An 11,270-nucleotide genomic window follows, 5' to 3' on the forward strand; every position below is an offset into this window, starting at 1 on the left:
TGGGTGTAGCAATGTGGCGGAAAAGAACGCGGCTGTACATCATGCCGTAAACGTGCACGTTCATGTGTCGGTATAAGATACGTGCGCGCTCCTGCTCCCTCCTCTTTCTTTCCTCCATTTTGAGAGACGCGGAGTGGCCGGTGAGGGGTTGTTGGATGATAGTTTGTGTGTGTGGAGGGGTTCTGTGATGGCGGGGAGGTCAGGCTGGTGGTGAGAGTGTGTGGAGGGGTGCTGGGTCACGTGGTGTGTGCGGGGCTCGCTGCCTCAGTCACCGGGGAGTTCTCCCATCCCCCTCACTTCATCCCCTCATGTCACATGTGAGACTCTTCACTGTCCCGGCTTATACTTCTCCTCCATACAGGCCAGACCTACCGAGAGCAGAAATCATCACACTTTGCTTCCTGATCATCATGGTGATGGTTTGTTGGGGTCTCCTGGGTGATCCTGTTCACATGGGAGCGACTTGACAGGTTACACCGCAGGACAAGTCGCACCCTGTTGTAGGCAATGGCCGTGTTCAAATGATGCAACGCCGACTTAGCGCATTGATTTGAACTTCTAGTCCCCACACTACTTTTGTGATCTCGGGTGCAACTTGAACAGACGCCCGTTCATAAAGCCACACAGAGGTCTTCAAGATCGCAGTGACATGTCGCTTTGTATTTGTGTGGTTTTAGATGAAGTCGCACAATTTAAAAGCCGCTTTCAATGTGATCCGAGCTCATCTATTGGAATCTAATGTATGAGTCTTGTTCAGGAGGTGATTCCAAGGAGGAAGAAGGCTTTCTCATTGGTCAGTCAGATCTGTGTTGCTATCCAATGACTGCTGTGGTAGTGGAATTTCCACCTCATCCCTTCAAACCAGAACACACATGAATTACACAGGTTCTGTGACTGATTAAGGTGGTAATTAAACTCACTTGGTGCCTTATCTGAATTTAATTACCCTCAACCTGTGTAATTCATATGTATTTGGGTTTAAAGGGAGGAGGTGGCAACTCGGTGTTACCCTGTTGCTTACAGCCTCTTGGTACAATGTTACACCCTGTGGGCCCATTCACACTGGGCAGCGAGGCTCCGTCCCCTCTAGTGCATCTTCCGACACGCGTTGCAGCCCATTGATTTCAGTGGCTTCTGTTCCAATGGAATCAACTTGAAAGAAAGGTTCTTCTACATTGATGTGACTTGAGTGGCAGAGAGTAATGTTACACTCCGTCACCTGACTGGAGTATCACTGGTGTGAACGGAGCCTAACTGCTGTTTTCTGCCCTGGTGGAGTGCCATTCTACATGCCCATTGCCATTGCAAGATGGCCCAGAGGTGAGGTGCAATAATATGCAGATGTGGCATTTCACACCTCGCTGGTTGGTGCTGTGCAGTGATATAAACTGTCACTTTGTACACTTCAAATTAAGTTCCTGGAGAAGAATAAACTGTGATGCAATAAAACGCACATACCACCCATTGCTGGACATCACTGCAGACTAAAACAGACTGCTACCTGCACACCAAACTGCTGTGGGTTAGGCTTTGGATAAGTGTGAATGGGCCCTTTAAAAGAGAAGCATGGCCAAAGCTCTTTTGGTCATGTGGGTTACAGGAGTAAACCTGTGCTGTGGAGCTTTGCCAGCTACAGTGGGCTAAAGTTGTCTGACATCAGAGAGCCACTACAGACTCTGGAAGGATCCCAATGATAATGTCAGGATCCTCCCAGGTGCCTGACAGGCAGCCGCAGAGAAGAAAGCAATTACTGACAGTCACCTCTGTCTGCTCAGAACAGACCTGATAGTTGAGAGATCAGCCCTCATTGAATGGTTTTTAATGTAAAGATGTTTCCTTGTTTATCCACTGATTTAGTAAATGAGTCTAAAAGCTGAAGGTTTGTTTTTTCTTTAATGCAAACTCTGTATTAAGGTAAACTTTATTGCAGCTCACCACTCCCATCATACTACTTACCTGAGCCCAATCTGATCCAGCACTGCAGTGGCTCTCTCCCTCCATTGGCTCTGCTGCTGTCAATCCCAGAACTACCTAGAGCATTCAACAGCGTCATTGAGAATTACAACCAACAGCTGCGAAGGCTGTCAGTACTTAGTTTCCCCATTCACAGAACTCTGACTGAATAATGTGGCCAACAAGGCCCCACATGGCCGAGTTTAAAAAAAAAAAAAAAAATATTGACAGCAAGTGCAGGTGGTAAATCCCTCACTTGCTGTCACTAGATGCAGCAGATCAGGGAGATGCTGCAGGAGTGAGAACATGTTACCTATTCCCAAAGATGAACTTTTTTATTCCAGGGGATGGGTTAAGGTAAAGACGTAGATTTTAGCACCACTTTACGTTTCATGGACTGGTGATCACTGATTACTAAGTCTGTTGACAACACTGCCATCCTTGGTTAGTCACTACAGTGCTTTATAAATACATGGGGTGTTTAAAGCTGAACTCCAGCTTTGGTTGTTTGGGCTCACTAACATGAGGCCGCTGGATGTGTTGTATGTAGCTGAGGCTATATGCAGTACTGTGTTCTGGGTTTGAGCCGAGACTTCCTCTTATACCCGGAACACAGTAGAGTCCATCTGATCAGCACTCAGCCAAAGTGATGTATTCTAGCAATCAATACAAATCTTCCTCTAAATAGTGGAGTCAGAGGTTGTAACATCAGCCTGCCTCTGACTCCGCCTATCAGACGAAGCTTTGTATTCATTGCACTCATCTGCTAGGTGTGGACTGAGTAGTGTCAGCCCTCCCCTACTCAACCACTCCCACCTCTACAACATAAAAGCCAATCGTTTTGTATTCCAAGATGAGAACTGGGGGGGGGGGGCGGGCTAATGGCTAATACAGGGAATCTGCAAAAGACAACAGGACAGACCTACATTTCTACAAGAAAAACAGAAATGGAAGGCGCACACCTAGTGCATTTCCAGAGATAATTTAATAAGAAATTTTTGTATAGGCCTAGCTCTGAGGAAGGGGATGTGCACCGATACGCGTTGGCTGTACCCTGTGTTCTGTGCATGACCATGCACTGTGTTTATGGCCTTTTGTCAGTTGTATTTTGTGAGTGCCCACTTTTGTATAATAGTTTCTTATTATTAAATTACCTCTGGTAATGCACTAGGTGTGCGCGCCTTCTAGGGGTGCAAAGGATCGTCATCGATCCGTGATCCGATCCGCGGAGGTTGATCCGTACGGGACACCTCTGTGGCCTCGGCCATAGGAAAGGCCGCGGCTTTGGCCTAGCTCCGGAGCGGCGGCCATCTTGGTACACCCGGAGGCCGTTTAGCACGTCGAATGACGGAGCGATCACTTGTAACAAACCGGCGTCATGTCATGATGCCGGTTCCTCTCTCTCTCCCCTCTGTGTAATGATCTGTACAGTGGAGGGGAGAGATCGGATGGCAGCAGTGCCAATACTCTGCAATGCCCTGCTGCAATGCCCTGCTGCAATGCCCTGCCAATACGGAGATTGTGGATATTACTGTGGGGGAGATTTTTTTTTTTTGTTGATCCGAAAATGATCCGAACCGTGACTCCTGATCCGAGGAACTATCCGAACCGTGAGTTTTTTGATCCGTTGCACCCCTAGCGCCTTCCATGTCTGTTTTTCTTGTAGTTCCTTTCGGATTACCCCATCTGAGGAAGGCAGCATCCACCTAGTTTTGGGATACCATATATACCTTTCACACCACCATTTTATCTGACATCTGTTACTCCACACCTTGGAAGGCCTATTAGTGCTGGAAGTGACTGTTTTTTATAGACCTACATTTCTGACGAAAGCAAAAAAATTTACATAATGTTATTGTATATTAGACCAAAGGGGAGGAAATGAGTTGTATGTTTACATGCACTTTAACTGTATTGTAACTCAAGATGATTTGTTTTTGCAGCAGCCATGCAGATTTTTGTAAGGGCTCAAAATCTACACACCCTTGAGGTGTCTGGGCTAGAGACTGTCTACCATATCAAGGTAAGTGTATCTGATCAAACTGTTTAAACTTTAAGGGCCAGTTTACACCATAGAATCGCAGTCCGGATGCGCTCCATATGCTTTTCTGTATGTGTGTTTTTGATACGTTCCAGTGCGTTTTTTGATGCAGTCCAGTACATTTTTCTCCTTTTTTTTTTTTTTTTTTTTTTTTCTTAACCTTTTTAATAAGAATGTGTGTTTCAGTGCATTTAGGTGCATTCCACTTTTTTGATGCTTTTTTTATGCCATTGAAAACCATATAACCCACTTTCTATGTGTTTTTGATGCAGAAAAAAATGCACTGGACTGCATGTGGTTAAACTGCCCCTAAAGGATAACTTTATTAGAAAATACAGGTTATAAATGAGCCCTTTTTGTGCTGCCAGATGTAAATAGTCTCAGCTTTGTCTTAAATGTTGAGGTTTTGGTTTTCTGGCTGGTTAATGGTAGGCTCAGTATTCCCATTCTTTGCAATTGCTTGCAAGACAAGTAACAGCGGGCAGAGTACTTTAGAGGAAAATGGGTGCAGGATTTTGTCAGGCTTGAGGTCGGGTTTACATGTGCTGCGGCCACGACTCGCAGCATGGGGTCCAGTGCGTCTCTGTTCTCCATTTTAGGGGTGAACCAGGTCAGTTTTTTGCCTGAATTTGAATCTGAAACTGAGCCAAAGTTGCACTGGACCCTTTTCCAGTGAGGAGCGCAGCTGCCTCGGATGTGTGAATCAGCTCTATTGAGAGCCAGTCACGGTCTCCTGTCATACAAATTGGATGCAGGGAAACCCGCATCCAATTCGCATAAGTGTGAGCCCAGCCTAATTGTTGGGAATTATTCTGCTTTCTTCTATTGAAGTATGTCATCTACCCCAAACAGACGGAGTATCACTCAACATGACTAACATCTATTTTATTTATGTATTTTAACTATGCTAGCAAAGCAACTCCTTCCTCAACTAAACTTAAAGGGTTGTAAACCCTCGTGTTTTTTCACCTCAATGCATCTGAGTCCGGCATTCGTGTCTTTGGATGCAAATGCTGGACTCGGGAGCGCGGCCACACGGTAACCCCCCAGCAGAGCGCTTCTCCTAGGGGGTTAACTGATGCAGGGAGGAGCCGCTGAGGGACCCCAGAAGGCCACTTTGTGCAAAACGAGCTGCACAGGGGAGGCAAGTATGACATGTTTGTTACTTTAAACAAAAAGGTTTACAATCGCTTTAAGTGTCTATAGGTAAACTATTTATTTTACACTAACTTTTAACCCCTTCCGGACCAAGCCTTTTCTGGCACTTTTTGCTTACGTCTAACAAGTATTTGTATAGAACCCCTATATATATATATATATATATATATATATATATATATTTATTTATTTGTCACACGGTATTTGCGCAGCATTTTTTTCAAACGCAATTTTTTGGGGGAAAAATACTTTTTTGAATTTTAATGCAAAAATAACACAATACATAGCCCTTTTGTTTTTTGTAAAATATAAAAGATGTTACATGTCAAGCTCTAAAATTTATGACATACATTTTGCTATCCATAGGCAACGCTTTAAAACCTTTACAGGTTACCAATTTAGATTTATAGAGGTCTACTGCCCATGATCTGACTTTCACAGTGATACCTCACGTGTGGGACGTTCGCTGTTTGTACACGTTTGCCTTTGCACTGGGGCAATTTCACCACTTTAAAAAAAAAATGTTTTTCTTTTTTTTTATTGCTGTCACAAGGAATGTAAACATACTTGTGACAGTTACTCTTTATAGAGAGAGCTGGGGAGCCTAAATCCCTCCTGATCTTAAAACCATTTAAAACACCAAGATCTATGTCTTTTTGAATGCTTTTGAGATAGATATAGATATAGATATATAGAGATATATATATATATATATATATATATATATATATATATATATATATATATATATATATATATATATATATAATTATATATAATATATTTTTTTTTTTTTTTTTTAATGGCTCCATTGACATCCAGGTAAATGTGAAGCGAAGCCAGATCATTGCTTCAGGGTTATCATAGCGAGAGCCAAGCCCAATGGGGCAGGAGAGTCCAAGCAAGCTGCAAAATGTGGCGGTGGGGACATCCCGTCCTGCTTGTAATAGCAATCCAGCGGCTAGTTAGCCGCTAGGTTTGCTTTTATAAGAGAGACCATCGTCGGCTCTAAAAAAAAAAAAACTAAAAATGTACCAGCCATCATCCTGGCATAACCACCAGAAGTGGTTAAATCATTGAGCTTTCAGTATTCTGCAGTGTGTGCTTTGAGTCTGATGCTGATATAGAATAAATTTCATCTTGTTATCGCTGTCCGTTCTCCTCTTGGCACTTTTTAAACTGTAGTCTTGCTTTGCATCCATCACACATACTATTTGATCTTCTTTCAGGCCCAGGTCTCCTCTCTAGAGGGAATTTCCTGCGAAGACCAAGTTATTCTTCTTGCTGGTTCCCCCTTGTCTGATGAAGACACCCTTGGCCAGAGTGGAGTATGTGATCTCAGCACTTTGGATGTTGCTGCTCGTCTGTTGGGAGGTCAGTATTTCAGGGTGCAAAGTACATCTTCAGGAGTTTGAGTCTATAATCCCTAATGATGCTTCCCTTGGGCCTAGTCACACATTTGTTTTGGTAAGATAGAATGCATAAGTTTTTTGTTACATAGGATTTATTTTCCAACCACAAACCAATAACCACACTTCTCTACCAGACATTCATTTCATGATCCCAGTTATACGTTCTCCATATGTTGTAAAATTCACCTTGCTCTAATAGTCAAACATCCATGTGCATAATTCAGCCTTTACACCCGATGAAAACAGGTAATCCTTTAGCTGCAAGATCAACTTTTCGCATATGCTTTTTAAAATGTGCATTTTTGGCACAAACATCACTTAAAAACTCCCAGAACAATATATTTTTTAAAAGCATTGGACCAATGGAGTAACGTATGAAAGTTGAAAGATGCCCACAATTGTACACAGTTGACAACCATATATGACCCTGAGGAAGTATGAAGGTTGACCTGGCTGTAATGCTTATTTTTTGTCACTTAAAGGTTATTGAATGGAACCCCAATGCACTACTTCAAAACATGCAATGTAGCACTGCACAAAAAGACATAGCCACTTAGTGTGTTGCCACCTCTTTCATCAAGAATAGGCTGCAACAATAAAATATGCCTTAATGCATAGTGTGAATGGGTCCCTAATGTGGTCATCCCTCCATGTTGGGCATGAAATGAGTTGTTTGATTTGGCCATTGTCTCTAGAACTAGATAAGGCTCTTGTCTATGGAAGGTGCCTAACCCTGCTGGTTTACCACTTTCTGGAAGAGCATTTGATTTGACAGATTGGAAAAACCCATCCTAGTTGATGGTGTCCTCCAGCAGCTGCCTGCACTATGCATATTTTCCCTTTTACTGCCTACTACATGGTTTAGCTGAGCCAAAATGTGTAATGTAATAACGTTGCATGTTCCTGAAGACAGTACGATTGTGCTTTTATATTTGATTGCCCTCAGTTGTCTATGGTGACACTGAGGACGGCATTTTTCTGCAACGCAGTACAGTCCTCTAAAGAGCACCCCTTCCTCACTGACTAAAATGTACTTATTTTTTAAATGTAATAAATGGTGTGTAAAGTCTACTTTAATAAAATGTACATTCTGCAAAATTTAAATGTGCTCTGGTAACCTATTTTATCTGAAACTTCAGGGATCATATTTTAGTTTTTCATTCCATGCAAGGCTGTCAGGGGTAGGCAACCCGCGGAACACAAAACCTCTTTTGCCGGCACTCAGCTCCCTCCCCATCAGCAGAGCAGTGCAGGGAAGTGTCAGTGAGACACTAATGCATTCCAATTTCAGAATTCCCTACACCACACCTGAACTGAGGGGGAGGCACTGTGCCCCCACACATTGTAAAAGATGGTAAACATTGTTTGGTTCTCTAACTTTGCTGTAGCTGCGTTTGTCAGCTTTTGTGATGTGGAGGAGATTGGGTGCAGTTCTGCTAGGGGGGCGGTCCCTGTTTCCAAGAGGATTGTCATTGGCCACTGCTAAAGCCAATCAGTCCTGCTAGCCTCGCTCACCATCTGGAGGAAGATGACGCTTAGTTGCCACTGCCAATCTCAGAAGAGATTTCGCTGTGATTGAGAAAACCACAATCCGGTGACAGTTTGTGGAATTACTGTTAAGCTTCTGGGAACCTTGTTGAAATTATTCCTGAACCTTTGTGTCACTACTGAACACCTGCACTCTGTGTCCCTTAAAGCCAGATCCATTATTCAGCGCAATGATAATCACACCCAGTTTTTCCTGTGGCGCAGAGCGCTGCACTTTTTCTCAGCTATGAGGGCTCAACTTATGATCCTGCACACAGGCCCACTGCTTTCAGAAAATACCCCTGACCTGAGCTCATCATTGCGCATCCATTCCAGATTCTTGTCTGTGACATCACATACAAGCACGTGGGCAGGATGTGGGAGTTGGATCAGCAGGATGAGTGTGCCAGGACAGGTAGATGTCTCATCTCTGCTTCCTTTCACCACTCTGCATATCACACATATCATAGATGAGAACAGGGTGGGGCAGATGTGCAGGGAGGTACAGTGGTGGAAGAGATGAGAAGGGGGGGGGGGGGTTCAGCAGTTGGACAGAAGAGTAGGGGGGCTTCAGTGTTGGGCCAGGTGAGCAAGGGGGTTCAGTGGTGGGACAGAAAAGTAGGGGGATATGGCAGTGGAGCAGATGTGCAGGGAGGTGCAGTGGTGGGACAGATGAGAAAGGGAGAACATTGGTGAGGCAGATCAACAGGGGGACAGTGATCTGAGGTGTGAAGGTGCATGAATTGGGGCTGATCTGAGGAGTGCAGGATGTTAGTTTCTCACTACTAAAGTACTTTACAGCATTTACTTTATAAAAAAAAATCCTTTTTGTGATTGAGTGAAGTTGACTTTTTTTTGGTTATAAAATCGGGATGCTCAATTTTTTTGAAAACCTTTTTCAGCACACTGTGCTCAAAAGGTTATCTACTCCTGCACTTGGCTATTTGTTTTAACAAAATCCGTCCTACAAGATTATATGTGCATGTATCTTTTGCATATTACCTGTGCATGATGTCCTTGACTTGATCAAGTCCTGAGACTTCTGTTTTGGATTGCCATCTTGGGTAAGATTTTGAGCAACCCAGCAGATTATATGCCACTCTCTATAATTCCCTTTGCTGCTTCTTCCAACAGCTACCTACATAAACGGTTATGTGGGAAGGTGGAGGAGCTGGGCTAGCACAGAGTAAACACTACCAGAAGAAAGCTATGATGTGGAGGCAGGGTGGTGCTGGGAATGGACTCTTCCTAAAGAAGTAGTTCTAGTTCAAAGACATGTTAATACAATATGTATGAAAATGAAAAACACCAAAACTGAGCATTTAAAGCCCTTTTGCTTTTACCTGCAATTTCTTTTAAGTTGGTGGCAGGGACTCTTTACTAGCGATTGGCACCCATATTTTTATTTTTTTGCATATCTGAAAGAGTTAGGCTATCATTTTGCTTTGTATTGGTGGAACTGAGCTTGGAATTCTGAGAATGTCTTGCCACAGGAATCTGAGATATTGGATGGATTTTTTTTTTCTGACTTGGTTTAGTTTGATAGCCTCCTGTAATTGTAGTGACTAATCTGTAACATGCTTTTTTCAAACAGGTAAAGTCCATGGTTCTCTAGCTCGTGCCGGAAAAGTACGAGGCCAGACTCCAAAAGTAAGTTGTTTGTTTTTTTTATTCATGAAAAAAAAAAACACATTAGTCCAGTATTTTTATAGTAGCTGTGTGGAGCAACACTGGAAAGCACTGTTGGTACCCAATTAATCCAGAGATATTTCAACATTCTAAATGTAAACTTTTAAACAACTCACTAGTGATGTCATTAGTCTTGTATCTCCTGTTTTTTCATTCTGCTCACTATATATTTTTACTGCGTTTGCAGGTGGCCAAGCAAGAGAAGAAGAAAAAGAAGACTGGCCGGGCAAAGAGGCGCATGCAATACAACAGGCGCTTTGTTAATGTTGTGCCCACTTTTGGCAAGAAGAAGGGACCCAATGCTAACTCTTAAAATGTCACAATGGGTTAATAAACAGATGTAGAACTTCAACCTGTTGTGGTGTTTGAGTTGAGAAAATATTTTATCATAAACTCATTTCATTGTGAATATGGTTGTAAACCTCAAACATGAAATATGAACAAAGCACATTCCTGTATAGTGCATATACGTGTCTCAATTCAGAGCGCTAAGGCTCTGTTTACACCTGTGTTTCTGCAAAAAAACATAACAGTCCATTTAACATGGTTTCCTATGGGACACGTTCAGATCTGTGCTTTTTTCAGCAAAAGGGTGCATTTTTGGTTCAGACTTAATTGGAGTAGCTGCAGAAAAGCATCTAGTGCGTATTTGCCGCGATTTGTCTTTTAATCCGCTCATCAAAAAAAGCATCAAAAATGCATCAATACATGTGTGCAAAATGCATCAAACGCAAAAGGCACTGCAGAAATTATTATACAGAATTTATATAGCGCCAACAGTTTGTGCAGCGCTTTACAATATAAAGGGAGGCAATACACCAACAGCACAATTCTAACTAGGAGGGTTAGAGGTGCCCTGTTCCTGCGAGCTTACAAAGATGGATCAAAAACAAACTGCGTAGGTGTGAACCAAGCTAAGGGGAGGCTAAAACTGGTGCATGCAGAAACTGATGTACCTGTGCATGGTACCCAATCCGCTTCTAAGTTCAGCTTGTTCAGTTAAACTTTGGAAATCTAACCTGGAAGCTGATTAGTTTCTTAGTTGAACCAGATTTTTGCACTTTCCAGTTTTTAGTAAATGAGACCCCCTCATTTAGTGTCTTTTTTTTTTTTTTTTCCTGCTACCTTGTTCCTCTATTGGCATGAGTCACTTCTGACAAGTTTTACAGACACAAGAGGTAAAAAGGTGACTGGAGGGAACTCCAGCTGATTGGCAGCCTCAGCTCTGTTCCTGGGGGGGGGGAGAAGAAGAGTATTGTCTAAATGTGCAGAATATTGGGAAACTTGACCTTTATGAATATGCAAATAGGTTTTCTGTCCTGGTTCACACCGATGCGGGGAAACGCACAAATGTGCTGGGTTTCCCTGCATAGCAATCGCACGGCTTCAATGTGATTTGCTACAGATGTCAATGTTAAATTAATGACACCCCCAAAACTGATAAAACGCAGTGCGATTGCCAGCATCGCATGGGTGTTCATACTCATGCA

General features: G+C 42.9%; 1 protein-coding gene across 2 annotated transcripts; it reads left to right on the plus strand.

Moving 5' to 3' along the window:
• The first annotated feature begins 63 nt into the window (after positions 1-63).
• FAU (FAU ubiquitin like and ribosomal protein S30 fusion) lies at positions 64-10,132 on the plus strand. Of its 2 annotated transcripts, none has more exons than XM_073604861.1 (5): positions 64-140; positions 3,897-3,976; positions 6,382-6,526; positions 9,686-9,741; positions 9,968-10,132. In XM_073604861.1, exons 2-5 carry the CDS (start codon positions 3,902-3,904, stop codon positions 10,091-10,093), a joined length of 402 nt encoding a protein of 133 aa, XP_073460962.1. In that variant the 5' UTR covers positions 64-140; positions 3,897-3,901; the 3' UTR covers positions 10,094-10,132. The 2 variants fall into 2 exon arrangements, with proteins under 2 accessions (XP_073460962.1, XP_073460963.1); XM_073604862.1 differs by having other exon boundaries at positions 72-140; positions 3,900-3,976.
• The last annotated feature ends 1,138 nt before the right edge of the window (positions 10,133-11,270 follow it).

Source organism: Aquarana catesbeiana, linkage group LG11 (assembly GCF_042186555.1).
Source record: "Aquarana catesbeiana isolate 2022-GZ linkage group LG11, ASM4218655v1, whole genome shotgun sequence".
In the NCBI taxonomy this organism is placed as follows: Eukaryota; Metazoa; Chordata; class Amphibia; order Anura; family Ranidae; genus Aquarana; species Aquarana catesbeiana.